General features: G+C 38.8%; 1 protein-coding gene across 1 annotated transcript in view; it reads left to right on the forward strand.

The window, feature by feature from the left end:
• Window positions 1-2,755: 2,755 nt before the first annotated feature.
• The window catches only part of LOC139730449 (maestro heat-like repeat-containing protein family member 1), a 46,781-nt gene continuing 32,585 nt past the window's right edge, over window positions 2,756-16,951 (forward strand). The window contains exons 1-14 of the mRNA XM_071641292.1: window positions 2,756-2,807; window positions 4,586-4,731; window positions 5,912-6,043; window positions 6,571-6,733; window positions 7,520-7,618; window positions 8,479-8,630; window positions 9,186-9,326; window positions 10,162-10,254; window positions 11,360-11,552; window positions 12,246-12,319; window positions 13,140-13,262; window positions 14,111-14,218; window positions 15,843-16,028; window positions 16,503-16,644. Of these exons, the coding sequence (XP_071497393.1) occupies window positions 2,756-2,807; window positions 4,586-4,731; window positions 5,912-6,043; window positions 6,571-6,733; window positions 7,520-7,618; window positions 8,479-8,630; window positions 9,186-9,326; window positions 10,162-10,254; window positions 11,360-11,552; window positions 12,246-12,319; window positions 13,140-13,262; window positions 14,111-14,218; window positions 15,843-16,028; window positions 16,503-16,644 (1,804 nt within the window). The remainder of the gene's footprint in view (window positions 2,808-4,585; window positions 4,732-5,911; window positions 6,044-6,570; window positions 6,734-7,519; window positions 7,619-8,478; window positions 8,631-9,185; window positions 9,327-10,161; window positions 10,255-11,359; window positions 11,553-12,245; window positions 12,320-13,139; window positions 13,263-14,110; window positions 14,219-15,842; window positions 16,029-16,502; window positions 16,645-16,951) is intronic.

A 16,951-nucleotide genomic window follows, 5' to 3' on the forward strand; every position in this document is an offset into this window, starting at 1 on the left:
AGTTTTGTTAATTTCTCGTCAAACTGTGATATTGGGGGCAGGGTGGGGGATGGGGAAGGAAGGAAAAGCAGTGAATTTTACAGCTATTTTCTGTATTGCAATTACGAGTATTTTGCAGAATTCTGCACATGCACCATGTACAATTGTCAATAAAAATACCTGTTGATTTGAATATAATTCAAAGTTCTTTTTTTGATGTCTTTGTTTAATCATTTTGATTGCAGAAAGGAGAACAAAATGAATGGAACGATAAAGAATACATGCAAACACATGGCAGGGGTAAATCCAATATACAAATGATGCACAGGTCTGAGTGCATCAGTCGGAATTGTGTGCTTCAGGTAACTATGGAGTGCTTGACCCATGAGGCGAAGCCGAGTGGGTTTAGGCTAAATTCCAAAGTTACCGCATCAGGCATGCACACTATATTCCGACTGACGCACGAAAAGACATGTGCGTCATCTGTTTTATAGAATGGGTAATTTTCTTGCCAAGATTCCATTTTTCTATCGTGTTACCCGATGACAAATTTAATGGATGCATTTCCTTTTGGCTTGCCATAGACAAGAGCCCGAAAACCATGCATCAGTTTTTACTGGACACATGGTTTTTCTTCAGAACCATGCATCCGGTAAAAACTGATGCATGATTGTTTTAGCCAATAGGCATCTCGTACTGAGTGCATGAACGCTTGCTTAGTGCGCGAACCTTTGTTACAAGTGCGCGATAACATGTTTACCACTGTGACTCAGCGTGCGGCCAGTAGAAATCAACACATAGCTCTCAACCATTGAGATCGCAGGATTCTCGCTACCCATTCTATAATAACAAATGACAGTTCTGAGGACTTTGATGTATAATTGTGCAAGAACTGTATATCTAAAATGAATATTGCACGTCAAAATTTGGAATGAGAAGCTTGTTATGAGCAAAGCTTATAATATATAGAAAACAAGGTATTGTTGAGGAATAACTTTTTGTAAAGAAACTATGATTAAGCGCATGATACCATGTATGCTAACCAAAACATTAGACTTAGATAATGAAGAAAATGATGAAAAAGATATACACCCAAAGTTTTCGTATCAGGAACTAGTATTATTTGATTTTGGTTTGATTTGATTTATTTATTCTCTGTATGGCATTGCTTCACACATCCATCAATTTTCAGCAATATCATCAGATATTATAATGTATGTATACAAATACAGTACTACACAGAATATTGGTATATATTTTGTACAATTTCAACAAATTTCACTACACATAATACACCTCTAACATAATTACATGCATTAGAAATTTCCATACAGAATGGTTGCCAACAAAATGTAAAAAGAAATAAAAATAAAAATAAAAATTGACTCTTTGGTAACTGATGATGATACATGGCAGTAGTACAATAAAAACAAAAGGATCCAACATGATGATTGTGGATGCTTGAAAGTCTCTATCCTCTACACTAATCTACACTCCGGAGAGAGTCATAATGATAATTAGCATGCATATGTGCAGACACATGATTATGCTGAAATTGCAGAAGTTTTACACAACATAGAAAATTTTGATCAGAATTTAACAAAATAACCTGCTTCTACAACAGGTCATAATACCTTTCTTTGTCAGTTTTTTGTTTGTTTGTTTGTTTGTTTGTTTGTTTGTTTTTTTTTTTTGGGGGGGGGTGATAGTGATGATGATGATGATGATGATGATGATGATGATGATGATATTATTTATTGATGGAGATGACTGAATTGATATATGTTCTGTTTGCAAGAAATGTTTGTTCTCCTGCAAATCTTATTGTTGGCTCACATATAAATTCATGTATTTATCTATCTACCTACCTACCCATATCTATCTATCCATCTATCTACCTATCTATCTATCTATCTATCTATCTATCTATCTACCTATCTATCTATCTATCTATCTATCTATCTATCTATCTATCTGTCTATCTATCTATATATATATATACACACACACACACACACACATACACACACACACATATATATATATATATACATACATATAGTGATGTGGAGTGTAATTATAAATATGTCTTGCACCTGTTGCTAAGATTACATATCAGCATTAGAACTTCAAGAAACAATGTAGAAACCAGAAAACAATTAAAAGCTACATATTCATATAAGAGTCAAGACAACACTTCTAGCAACAATATGTTTTCTAAATAATGAATGAATGAATGAATGAATGAATGAATGAATAAATGAATGAATGGATAAACAGATGAAGGAAAATTGAATGACTGATGGAATGAGAATGATGTATGAATGAGAAGATAAGAAGATAAATAATGAAGGAAAGAAGAGTTGAATGACAGACTGAAAAGTTGAATGAATGAAAGAAGGAGTGAATGAGCAAATATATGAAGGGAAGAACAGTGAGCAAAATACAGCAAACCCACAAACAATTTTAGAACGTCACAGAGAAATGCATTTTCCCTTTGTCTCCCCCTCTAACCCTCCATCAAAACAAGATAAACAAAAGTTTGACCGGCAGACACGCTTGTAATGTTTGCCATTTGGCTTTTTTGTTGTGGGGTCATGCTATTTTTGGAAATGTTTTTAGCCAAAGATTTCGATCATTATCACGAGATCCATGAATCAGGACAACAGGGCGACAGCTGTGCGAATGAGAACCCTGCTGCTAATATCGTAAAGACATTAGCGAATTCTTACATACGCTGAGATATAACTTATTTTACCGACTTGACTGCATGATCATGCCTAATCCAAGTGAGGAACCGGTACTTGGTACCGGTGGCCAGATTGATGGTAAGATTGATGGATTTGAGCACATCTTTGCAGTGTTTTGTCCTGTGCTGTAGTCCCATGTGTATATATCTGCATGTGATCGTTTGTCAATTAGTGGGAGTGGCAAAATTACGTCCCGCTGCCCGTTTGCGTTGACGTCGGCGTTGTCGTTTGAGAACGCTAAAGTGAGAGTATATTCATTTGGAGTTTATTTCTCTTGACCTTCACTGTCATATGTATTTGGCTCTTGCCTCAGATAGTATCCTGGTAGGCCTACTGACGTAGACTCCAGATAAGAATACAATATTTCAAATGACAAATAAGTGGATCTAGCTTAGTTAGACCCGCCTTATTATAGAACCCGTCTACTTCATCGGTTCAAGAGTTGTGATGTTTCTACATTGCCACTCAGCGATCCGCTCCCTCAAGAGTCCAGGTTTTAAGATACAGTGGAAACTCGATATAACGAGATGGTCAGGACCGAGTCATTTTCCTCGTTATAGCCGATATCTCGTTATATCAGTAGGCATAAAAGAAAGCATAACATAAAGACATTAATTTGCACATGTGGGACTACCCATCATCTTTCAATCAATACTGATAACTTGATAATGTGTGTGAGGGAATTACTCACCTTTATGGGTAAGAATATGTTTTTCGCCAATGAAATCCAATATCAAGAATTTGTTTCTTATTAATTGTAGATGTTTGAATCTGTAAATTACAGGGCTGCCAACACTGGAAACTAGTTGAGAGTGAGACTCCCATAGACCAATGCTATAATTTAGGAGTCAAAATGAGTGAGATCAATAGAAATGCATGCAAATGAAATAAAGTTTCAGAGTGAGAAAGGACCAAAATGCGTGAGTCTCACGCTGAATGCGTGAGAGTTGGCAGCCCTGAAATTATATAGCATGCCATTGTGTCAAGATCGTCTGTGGATTAGTATGTGGTTATGGTATGGGTGTGTGGAATATATGGTATGGTCTGCACAATGCTGTGTGTGTATGTGACACATTCTGTATGTACATTATGACTGCGTGTGTGTGTGTGAAGATGGGGAATTCCCTACGTAGGAAAGCCAATCACAGCATCAGATTGCCTCACACCTGCTAAACGTCATGATGATGTCATGTAATGGCCGTCCCACCTTTTCTGCATGTATATATCAGTGTGCGCGCACACACACACATACACGTACAACATGCGGTGCTAGCTGGAGTGCACTGAAGAAAATATGTGTGTACAAGACAGTTTTTGGCGCATCGAGCTTTACAATCTCGAAAGGTGATAGCACAGGCGAAGTAAAGCTTTACCCGAGGACATTTTGCTTTACCTCGCTATAACAGGTTTGATTGGCTATGTTTTTCTTTGTTTGGAAGTCACAAAATTTATCTCGTTATAGCAGTTATTTCGTTATAGCCGATCTCGCTATAAGAGTAGCATTTTACATAGACTTGTGTGGAAGGAAATTTGGGACCGGGAAAATTTCCTCGTAATAACCGATATCTCGTTATAGCAGTGTTCGTTATACCGAGTTTCCCCTGTATTGACAAAGGTATCCTTTAAGTTAACTTGAGATGCAATATGTGCCAATATTGAGATATTTGTGCTGATTGCAGGTGTAATTTATGTGCTATCAAATAAACAGATGTTTAATATTATTATATTACAAAGAAAAGATGAACTTCATATTGCTACAACTAGTAGTAGGTGTCTACGGTTAGTACGAGTATATTTACATAGGTAAATCCAAAGTTTTGATACAGACTAAAGCTTATTGTTTCTCAAATGCACAGGTATGGTGATGTCATTAATCGATGCTGCCTATGACAAGAAAGGCGATGTGCGGCGAATCATTATTTCATCACTTGTGGATATTGGCAAGAAGAAAACCAAACTTGTCCTGAGCTCATGCCATTCTTACCTCAGGAAGCACAATAAGGTTGGATTTAGTCTACCAGTATTTGCTCTTCTCATTCCTCTATTCTTTCTTTTCAGCTTATCATTCTTTATTTTATTTATTATTTTTTGAGCTGCACAGCAGTACTAGCGATTATAACATTTGATTTTAAGTTGTATACCTGAGCTGATTTCATTTTATTTTTACTATGATATTTGCATAACAGCTGCAAGATATGTCTCTGTGATGATTCTTCTTCTTCTCCTTCTTCTTCTTCTTTTTTCAATGAAGTGCAGGCCACCTTGTGGTGTATCAGTGTAATGGTTTGAGGAACACACATATTACTACTTCAAATTAGTCATCAAAATTGTTGATTAAAGGTGCATGGTCCCGGTGTTTTAGTCAAATGCGTACGCGGGCGCACGGCGCAAGTTTCCTATAGAGACCTACGCTATCGACTCCTCTTTAGCGCTTACGCTTTGGCCCACTTCCCCGAGTCTGAAGAAGTCCGATTCACTGTTGTCAGTGGTCAGATCACAGTTCGGCTCATGATTCGGCTGAGGGGGATGACAGCTTTAGCAAACTTCTTTTGTGATGTCATAATAACAAGCACATATGCACGCACCCTGGCATTACTACAGACTGCGCGATGCGCAGAGAAGACAACGAAGGCAACGTTACTTAGCAACAGCTACGCACTTTACTCTTGATGACAGCTCAACTTCGGTAATCTTCGTATCAATGCTAACGATGATCGGCAGTATCATCAACAGCGCCCTCTACACTACCGGGACTATGCCCCTTTAAAGGCATATTTTCTTGATTCTATTAAATGAATAATAGCTGCAATGAGAATCTTCCATCTTCTAAACACCACAAATATCTGAAGGAAAAAACTTGCACACCGGTACTTGTTTGAGTGGTATGTACAAAGTGTTGCATGTGTATGTGAAAGAAAAGGAGTGTCTTGATCTATCTGAGTCTGATAGGTCTTTGAGATAAAAGCAGGGATTTTTTTCAAAGTATGTATGCATCCTGCTCATCCTCCATCCCCATGCTCCCCCCCCCCCCCAAAAAAAAAAGACAAAACAAAAAATCATAGGAAAAGTTTACAATACAACTGCATTTAACTGCTCCAGGCTCGCACATGTCTGGAAATGGGGAATTATGGTGAAGATTTGCTCACACAAGATTAATGGTTCTTACCCTCCTCATTGTCCAGCTGCCAAAGGACCACAGGACAGTGATCCTGCAGACCATGGAACGCGTCCTTAAGGAGAGCCCGACCAACGTTCCCGGAGCCCAGGCCATTGACCTCATCAAGCTCGCTTCAGATGAAATGACAGCCTCCAAGGTAGTGCTGCTTCTCAGTCTGCCCCTGAGCTCAGGCACAAATATCCGGCCTGCCTGTTCTACGCTTACTTTTGAGCTTCTCATTTGTTTTGCATTATGTGCAAGTGTGCATCATTGCGAGAGGTTTTGTACTAATGCCCCATTGTTTGTGTTGAACCTTCAAATTAGAAAAGACCGCAGCAATTTGCTCACAAGTAATGACAAAAAGTAAAAAGTGGGTTTCTTGAGTGTTTATGTGTAAGGAATTATCTTAGCATTCCTTTGCTATCTGAATAACATTAATGTCACTTTATTGTTGTTTTTTTGCTGACAGTCATTCTTTCACCTGATTAATAAATGCAACTTGTTTTGCACACAGATGGTAATAGGTAATGCATTTGTCCTTGCCACAAATGAAAATATGACCCTAAAAAAAGTCACAATCAATCTATAAACATTCAGTAACTGTAATTTATAGGACAAAGAGAGTAATGATCAATGTATCAACAATCATCTTGCTTAATTTCTATGACTGCCATCATCTTGCAGGATGTGGAACCAGAGTGGCAGACGGCAGCAAGCAACGTCCTCGTTGCCCTGGGAACAAACTTCTGCAACGACGTCATGGAGAATCTGTACACAAAGTTTCAACCGGGTGCCCTCCCCCACTTCTTTGTTGTTCAGACCCTCGCCAACCTGGCCAACGTTAATCGTAAGTTTCGCTTGTCTCATCACCAAATCTTTATCACTTTTGGTATGAGTAGAGTGGAAGCTGGTCTGTCTGTGGCTGAAATCTGTGTGTGCCCTTTGTTTATTTATTTTTTCACCTAGATGAAGGAACAGTTATGATTGGCATGTTAAAGTTCGAGCCCATGTGAAACCAATGTCACACTATTTAGTGAAGATGCCATTTCCCCCATAAAGGCAGTTATGGGGTTTTTTCTTTTTCTGATGAGTTTTTTAGCTTGTTTGTTTGTTTGTTTGTTGTTTGTTGTTTGTCAGGTAGCAATATGATTAGAAAGGAACAGAATTTGATGTAGTTTCTAGGATAGGCTTGTTGTTTTAAAAGGAACAGGTGATTAGTAATGCTGTCATTATCTGGATCATGGTCTAGTTCCAGGATTTCTTATTTTTTTTCTTTAAAGGATGTGTGCATCTCATTTTATGGCCATAGTGACCTTATGACCTTAGTAGTGCTCTGTGGGTGCTTCTAGTTTTAGCTATATCTATTGTGTACTCCTCAGTCATACTTGATAAAGATACACTGTAGTTGCATTTCAAATCATGCCTTCTGATGAGACCATTTAGAAATGAACTTGTTAATTTTGCATATTCCCTGTTAAATTCCACAGCAACTGTGTGTAAGTCTGACTATAATTTTTGCTCTGCTAAGAATTTCACAGCACAGAATTGTAACAGTAGACAGCTGGATATGGCATGGCTGTGCGAGATACCTGACAAAAGCCTTTTCTGTCATTTTTGTTTCTTTCCCATGCAGCTTTTGGCTTCGTCCCACACCTGAGTGCTGTGATGAGTACAATGATCCCCATGGTGGGCATGGCCAAACATGACAACATGAAGTGGGTCTTTTCATCTGGTAAGCCATGTACTGGCATAATCTTTGCTCACTTATCTCCCCCACCCCCCCCCCCCCCAGTTTTAATGATATGTCATGAATTTTGTATAGATAGTCATCATGAGTTTCTTTGAGTCATCTGGAGTTGGAAAATTGCCCAGGTAACTTCCTGTAATGCTTACATATTGGTTCATGTCCTATATTTTGGATGAATTCACTTGATGACCAATCTCATGTCAAGTTGCAGTAAACCAACTGTTGACAGTTTCCCATAAAGTTTTGCAGTTCAGGGCAAAATATGATGGCAGTCTTTGTCCAGCATATCACCAAGAGACCCAAATTCTCATCTTGCCAAAGGTGAAAATAATTACTTTCGGTGCCTGTTCTTTGATTGTGGCATTCGTTCTAAAGGTCAAATTGGCAAAATGAGCTGTTTTGCTCAAACATAACTTGTCTTAATATTTTTTTAATGAATCAATATGTTAATAATTCATTCATACACATTAATGTATGTCCTAACTACTCTGTCACACTTTTGTTCATCCATAGTTCTTGTGTGATGAATGGTTCTTTGCTAATCTATGTGCCTATTCATCAATTTGTTTTTTATCCATTCAGTTATTGATTCATTCATCCCACCATCTTCTAGCTACATGTATCTATCATACACATATTTGAACATTTATCCATTTCTTTTTTGTCACTGATGTTTCCATCTACTCATCTTTCATTCCTTATGCAAACCCATTACATTCACTACTCATTCTGTTTCAGTCATACCCATCCTCCAATTCACTCTTCACTCAATATCATCCAAGTAGTCTCAACAGTTTGCCAAAACTGTGAATATTTTATGGACGTTTCAAATATCTTTCCACCAGCTTTTGCCAGGTTCAGCGAGAGCATCCTCCACTACGTGGCAAACATTGACACGGCACCGGACAACACGGTCAGGAAGGAGACGTACGCCGATCAGATCTTCTCCGGCTTCGATGTCCTCTTCTCTCTCTGGCTTCCGTCCAAAGAGGCAAAAGTAAGCAGACTGTTCACCTGACAGGTGTGGCGGTATTCACAGTTTGGCGTGGCTTGGCTGTATTTGCCATGAGACCGTTAAAGGCACATCTGTAAGGTCCTGCAATGAGCATGTCTGATATTTCATTATGCTCTGTGACTGATCTCACAAAAGTTTTGCGATTGATTCGTCTCTTTATGTTATCTGTTACAATGGGTGCAAAACTTTTGATGCAGTATGTTTTTTGTCCCAACATGTTAATACTTTATGAGTGAAGTTCCTGTTATGGATAATAACTAAACACCTTCAGCAACAACTTCTTTGCTGATTTTATGTACTGTCATTTTTCATGTTGAATGTTAAAGATGTAAACTATGCAAAACTATATAGCTGCTGCAATAGTACATCCCTTTAATAATATTTTAAGTTCTTGCCTGTTATTAGTACGACTACATTTATTGATTTTAAGTCCTCTCATTTTCCATGCTGAATGTTAAAGATGTGCAAAACTAAGTAGATGCAGCAAAAGTACATCCTTTAATTTGTGAAGTTTTCGCTTGTTGTCATGGTAACCAGCTCCGTCTCATCGTGGTGGAGGCAATGGGTCCCATGACGCACATCATGACGAGGGAGAAACTGGACGAGCAGCTACCCAGACTGGTGCCGTCCATCCTGGCTCTGTACAAGAAGCACCAGGAGCCGTTCTTTATCACGCAGGTAAACACATTTAAAACCATCATCCACATGATCTAATAAAAAAACATTCATTATGTTTTTGTGTATTCCTGTATTGATATAATCTGTGGCGGGTTCATAGTTTCAGAACTTGCATTTGACCTATTTGTGATTCAATGGCAGAAAACTTTGGCAGTTTAAAACAGAAAAGAAAGAGGACAGATTGTGATCTTCTGCTATTTCTCAAAGTGCAACAGTTTGGTCAGTCCAAGTAAAATATGTTCAGCAGCAAGTCTCGGAAGTGGTATAAGACACAATGTTCAATGGAATTATAGGGCTATTCTTATCTTTTCTAATCAACATCAGGCCATTCAGTTGAAAAATATCGAATTTTCAGTGAGCATTATTATTTAACCTTCATATGTTAGTACATAGATGTCAATCCAGCACAACATAATTATGTATGCCCCAAATTTTCATTTTGGCAAAACTTCTAAAAGATCGCTTGTTTAGAGCAATTGTGGGGTGAAGTTATGTCTCATTAACATATTCTAAAAGATCATAATATATTGGGGAGCAATGCACACTGGAAACCAAAAATAACCTGTCATCCCTAAAATGGCCCCTTTTACTGTGGAAATACCCAGATGGAACTGTGTGTGAGTGTACAAAGTTCTGACCAGTGTGCTCTGTAAATTACAAAGTAGATAGGAGTTAAATGCGACTGTGCATCGGGAGTGATGGATTTATGTGGAAGCGACTTTTTTTTTTATGGTGGGGTCAAAGGTCAGATGCGGGTGACATCAGTGGGCATTGTGTATGCATGCATTGCCGTCAGTGTGTGTCTTATACCCTCACACTCCATAATTCTTGCCAGGGGCTGTGCATGATCCTAGATGCGGCAGCAGCAGAGGGCAGCATAATCCTGGAGCCACAGCTGGAGACCATTCTCAACACACTACACGCACAGGTAAGGAAAAACATTCCAAACTCAGCGACCTTTTTTTCATTGTTTGGTAATGTTCAGCTCTGTGGCTTTTAGGAATAAATCTCCCATCCTTTTCTATGCTCACTTTGCCTTCGTGAATATATGTGGAGTGTGTATGTATTTCGGGGGGGGGGGGGGGGGGGATGGAGGTTGCTTCATGAAGAAGTTGGTCATCATTGCAAGACAATGCCTGCAGTCGCCATAGTAACAAATGAAATACTGTCAGCTCATTGGATTGTTACCCAGCTGCTGCTACCATGGACAGTGTAATTGTTGCATTTTGCAAATGTTTCAGTTTGCTTCATGGATCTAGACCTGAGATATAAAGTATCTTGTCCACATTTAACTGATAAAGATGTGCATCTCTCAGAACTCTTTCCATCCATTGATTATAGGTATCTGGTACTTTTGCAAAAGTTCTGCCAATCAAGACACTCAATGGAGTACTGTGTTTGCTGACTAAGTACTGCTTTATGGTGTCTTCAATGTCGACATAACAGAGACCCATACTGTGTTTTTTCTGTGATATCTGGGTTTTGTTGCATAAAAAGATGCAGTCAAACATAAGTCAGGTATCAGCCAATCAGAATTGAGTATTCAGAAATGTCAAATTGTTTCTGACTTACAAATGTGTATGTTTGATCCCAACTTTAAATGCAACAGGGCCCACGTGACATTCAAATGAATGTGCCATGATTGTTATCATTTGTCCAATGTTGCTCAAGTGCATGCTGACTGGTTTTTCATTCAAAATGACTTTGATAGGAGATTTCACCTCAAGGACATAGTAGCACGAGCATTCATGGATGGCCAAATGCATTACTCTGCTCATTTGGGTACATTTGAAAACCATGAATAGCACCGGTCAGTGAAAATGTGCATCAAAGCGTACACTCATCAGTAACAGTGGACTCCAGCTCAAGTTGAAGTTCTTCGGTGTATTGATTCTTGTTTGATTGTATATTCAAACCAGGCCAGCTTTCCCACCCCATGGTATCGTATCACCACGCTACCAGGTCTTTAAAATATGTGACTCATTGCATCTGCTTCGGTCATACACAAGTTCTGTCCGTGCTCCTGTTTGTAGGTGTGTGTGCCGGCCGATTACACCAACCCAATGGGTCTCAAGAACCACAACGAGGTCCGGCGGTGCTTCTCCGTTCTCGCCAAATCCTTCCCGGACAGAGTGGTCACCTTCCTGCTCACCAAGCTGGACAACAACAACGAGCGGATCCGCATCGGCACGCTGGCCGTCTTCAAACAACTCATCAACTCAGCTGGTAAGCTGCGAATGGAATTCTTTTTGTCATGACAACTCGTCCATGCTGTGTGTATGCATTGACAGAACAATTATGATCGATCAAGAATCAGGTGATCAGGTGGTGTCAGTCAGTGTATCCAGAAGCTTTTATACATTTTAATTTGTACTGGCAGTCACTGGCAGCCTTGTGACATCACTACATATGAAGATGTTTCTTTAATTTGAATTCAAGGTGTACCATAGTGGCTAAATGTGAAAAAGTAATGAAAACAGTTTAATTTCTGCTATTTTGTGTTTGGCTATCATTGCCTTAGCTAATGAGAATTTGAAGTTTTGACTCATATGTCTGCCTTATACAGCATAGGCTACTACAATTGCATGACTAGAAACAAGGTTTTGAAAGTCTTACACATAAATCTCAAACACGGTTTAAATGATGTCACTTTTGTACACATCCATTCTGTTTGACCAAGTTGCCAAGGGATAAGCTGTGCATATTAAGATGAGCAATTGCACAATCCGAGCGAGCCTAGCTAGAAACGCAGTCGGGAGAAACTCTAAGAATGATCATCTGTCAATTCATGTTTCAAAACCATGTTTAAAAAATGGTGTTTCTTGGTACGCAAAGTCTCATGAACACAGCCTTAGAGTATTGTGTGGCCATATCTTCATTTGATGCAAGTTTCTCTAAACTTTTCTGCCTTCTCTCCAGGTCCACATATGGAGGACAAAAAGCCTCTGATTCTCTCAGGTCTGAAGATTGTGCTACAGGAAAACAATAATAAGGTAAATTACAGTCACTTTTATGGGTTGTATTTCCTATAGAACGGCATTTCTGTATGTAGGTTTATCAGAATCATTCTCATTTGAACGGGGGCCTCCCTCAGCAAGTAAAAAATATAGAATATATACAGACAGCAGAAGAGCAGTGCTGTGATTTCCATGTTTCTCAGATGTGGAAAAACCTCTTCATATGTTGTGAGAGCAGTTTTCAAAGCAGGTGGGACAGGACTCTAATTGTAGATATGACACAAAATAAAGGATAAATTGGTGTGTATATCAGTGGATGATTTGAACATGTGGAACTTATGTAGATCAATATCAAAGATTCTCAAAATATGTGTGATGAAGTACCATTTACGATTGATGATCTCTTACATATGATGAAGAAGATTTAATCTAAATTGACACTTGTCCGACATTGTCAACATACTTACATTCGACTTGTTAAAGAAAAAGATATGTCTAATGACAAATTTCAAGTCATAGGGCAGCAATCACTTGTAGAGATTTAAGTAACTAGAAAATGCATCATAAAAGGATGTTTCACATGTGATGCCAATAAAATAAAACAAAAACAATTATGGTACAATGTACAAGGAAGGTGGCACTTGTGGTCATATTGACTGTAATCTGACATTGCCTGCCATCATTAAATTTCTGTGAGAAGTGAATGAGCTGCCTTAACCCTAAAGTGTCTGGATGCCTAAAGGATTAGATACTCACTACGATTTCCACTACTGGTCATCTTGGTGTCCATGCCACTATTTAACTATTGATGCTTGTCTTGTATTCTCAAGTATTTGTGTTACACACTTTCTTGCAGGTGAAGAAGATGTTTGCTCAGGTCGTGATAGCCATGGCGGACCACGACTACCTGTCACTAGAGGGCGGGTATCAGATGGTGGAATTTATAATCAAACAGTGCACCTTGACCCCAGACCCCCAGGTGAGAGTCATTGAACCCAAGGGCATCACATTGGTCAAGAGGTCATAGGGGTCATAAGGAGTATGGAAAGCCCAAAATGGGAAAAAATAATAACACTATGCTGCAATGAGCTTGATAGAGTGAGCAAAGTTAAGTAGTTCTGTTTTTATTTTGTAAGTCAGATATGAACATGTGATTCTGTGCAGCATGAAAATAGAAGTCATTTTGAAATCAGCTTCAAAACAGATATACGGTACATTAAACAAATACAATTTTTTTTTTTTTTTTTTTTTTTTTTTTTTTTTAAGGCTGAAACAGTGCCTTCCTAGGTAGTGGAGGAATGTAATAAGCAAGAATGTAAAAAGTGAGAGAAGAAAAAACTTCCACAAGCACACTGGGAATCCTTCAGTGATATTTGAATGTTTGTTGTAATGAGTACTTTATTCCAGAGTCTTGTTTTTTACTTCACATATGTCAGTTTTGTTTAGTCTTTCTTTGTGACTGAAAAGGCAAAAGTCATATCAAAGAAAGCATTTATGTTGTATTGCGTGATTTTCCCCAAAAATTTGATGAGTAAGTGTCTATGTAGACTTATTGATTTAATGAAGGCTTCCTGGGATTGGGGCAGAAAGTACTGCTCATGCCTGGACTAAATCAATTCAATTTTTATTTTACCTGATTTCTTTTATAGGTCTTTAAAATCCATAATGAAATGCTATATTTTGTTTGTCCTTTAGACTTCAAAAAGACACTAAGAATGATTTTGATGGTTCCTTAATTTCTATTCGTAACAATATCTTATTTGTGCAATTGTGAAAAGAAAATCAAACTCTAATTTTTTAAACACTATTTTATTTATTGTTCCACAGACTGGAAGGAGGATCACCGACCCGGAGTATGTCAGTAATGAGGCCCTGAGAGCCATGTGTGAGAACGTGCTCCATCTAATCACGACCACCATAGCCAGCATGGAAGAGGTGAGGCTGATACAATATATTGTATATCTCCTGACCATGGGGCATCTCGTTAACCCGTTGAGGATGGACTGATTTTGCTGTAACACGCACTTCCCATACACACCTGCCCGAGTATTCTCGGGGCTTGTCTTCAACAGGTTTAATATTCCCCCCAGCACTTTATTTTGCCATAATGGTTCTATTATGTCACACGCTGTTGTCTAAAACAAAGGAGTTTGTAGATGTGACAATACTCGGCTTTTGGGGTCTTTGTTTTCATTTGCTCTTCCTGCCTTCTTCCGCTGTGCTCCCATAGGCATGAATAAAGGTTTAATAGTCGGAACTGGAATGGATCATTTTTTTCAGAGCAGTTGTTTGCTGTTCCTATATTACCATATAGCCTTGATCTGTGCTGTATATATCATGTGAACAAATGTGTTTGAGTTAATGATATTGAATTTTTAAAGTGGCAGGTGATCAGGGGGACATTTCATGAAGCATTTAGTCCGACAAAGTTGTTGGAAAATTTTACTCTCAGCCAATCAGATGCAAGGATTTCAGTAGCTTGTAACAGTTTGTCAGAAAAATATCTGACCAAAACGCTTCATGAAATGCCTCCCAGTTTCCTTTTTTTTAAGTGTCGAATGTCTTGGGTCTCTTCTTTCTCTCTTCATCTTCCTCTTTTGTTGAGTTTCTCTTTTTTTAAGACAAGTAACACAGAAATACCCAAAGCTACCATTATTTTTTATTCAGAGCAGTAGTCACTAGATAACCAGGAGGTATGACCATGGACCTAATACACATGGACATTCATCGTGTTGTTAATTAATTCATGCACCCGTACATCTCAAAAGCGCCACAAAGATATTTTTAGCTTGCTTCACTGCTTTGATCCCATGATCGTCACCGCCAGCAAGCCGGGAGAAGAACAAGACGGAGATTCGAGAAATCTAAAACTATATGCGCAGAAGAAAATAACTCACAAAAATCAAGTAAAGTGAATGTGCAGTTGTGGTGTATGTTAGGAAATCATTCCTCAAACAATTTCGCTTGGGAGAAGCAGGCAGTTTTTAAAAGAAAGCTAACATTTTGGCAGAATGATTGTCATTTGTGATCTCAATATTTCACTTTTCTCCAGCTTATTCCAGACCAAAAAGGGACTGTAAGGGTAGAGAACAGATATATCTTGCCATTAGGCAAGGTCTTATGCGTGTGTGCGAAAATGTGTGAATCAGCAATTACCCATCTTTTGACACAAAATTTGTAATGATCTCAGGTTTGCTGCTCCTCATCATCTGTATTTATTCAAAGACATTTCCGTCTGAAAAAGGCACATCAGCGAAACGAGACTGAAATGAGGGAAACGATTCTTTTGTTAGTGACGATACATGATTACACAGTCGTTATTGTCAAGACACCTGAATGTACTCATTAAGATGCACATAATCAGGTGTCGGTGACGATCGTTACATCAAAGAAAGACTGCCGTGAATAGTCCATGTTGTATTACGTCCATGGTATGACCAAAACATTCTTCTTCTTTTTTTTTTCAGTCGATGTCTTGCAGATGTTTTAAAGAAGTGTTAATTCTTTATTTTGTCAGAAGAGGTCAATTGCCTTTGCTTTTTGCTTCATCGTTTGGCAGGTACTTTGGCCGTTCATGCTGGAGTTTGTGGCCCTGCCCCAGTACACGGATGGCATAATGCCACTCTGTCATAACCTGGCCTACATCGCTGCCAAGAAACGCGAGGCTCAGGATGAGGACTACCAGATCGACTTTGAGACTCAAGTCAACATACCCAAGCCGTGTGCGATCATCTCTAGACTCATGGTAAGAAAACCCAAAGTCTTTGAATACTCTGTTGTGTGTAAAGTTAGTCAGTCAGTCAGTCAGTCAGTGAATCAATCAGCTACTGAGTCAGTCAATCAGTCACTCAATCAGCTAGTCAGCCAGTCAGTCAGACTGTTACTCAGTCAGCTATTTAGTCAGTCATTCAGTCATTCAATCAGTCATTTACTCAGTTAGGTCAAAGGAGGAGCTGTGATTACTTTTCTGACCAAGGGGAACACATATCTGTGGTATTTCTTTGTCATATCACAGCGATGTAAAAGATATGATTTTGCACAATATTTTCTGCAATTTCCCCGAATAAACTTGAGCTTCTTAAAATCAGACAGCAGCATATAAAATGTATTGTGATTACAGAAGAACTAGAGTTCTTTGATTCACAACTAATCTTTATTGTGAACCTTACGCTGCTGTGACAGTATCCTACATGTTGGTTGTCTCATCACCCCATTCCAGGTTCTGGCCGGTCGTCCTGACAATGGTCGTAAACGTGGTGTTCACGTCCTGAAAGTGCTGGAAGGACTAGGACCTATTCTGAATGAAAACATTGCTGACATGTGGGACACAGTCATCCCAAAACTGATCCAGTATTTAGACGGTGAGACTTTGTCAATAGCAGTAAAACCTTAGTTCGACAAGTGTCTTCCACCTGTCTGTTGCATAATGTCACATGTGACGCATGAAGCCTTTGAAGCATGTTGTGCAGTTATGGTCAATTATCATCTACATAGGACGTTTTAGCGGCACATTAAAAATGTGTATTGTAATGCTGTCTGCTCAATTTTTACTCTTCAATACGAGAGCATAGTGAACGAAATGTATAGGCCAATGTATTAATTTCCTTTAGGTTATCGTTGTTACTGGCCGTTCAATAATACACCGTATTTTGTCTCGTCTGTTTCGCG

Source organism: Diadema antillarum, unplaced genomic scaffold (assembly GCF_040938485.1).
Source record: "Diadema antillarum isolate AM-2024a unplaced genomic scaffold, OU_Dant_1.0 seq00000313_RagTag, whole genome shotgun sequence".
Classification (NCBI taxonomy): Eukaryota; Metazoa; Echinodermata; class Echinoidea; order Diadematoida; family Diadematidae; genus Diadema; species Diadema antillarum.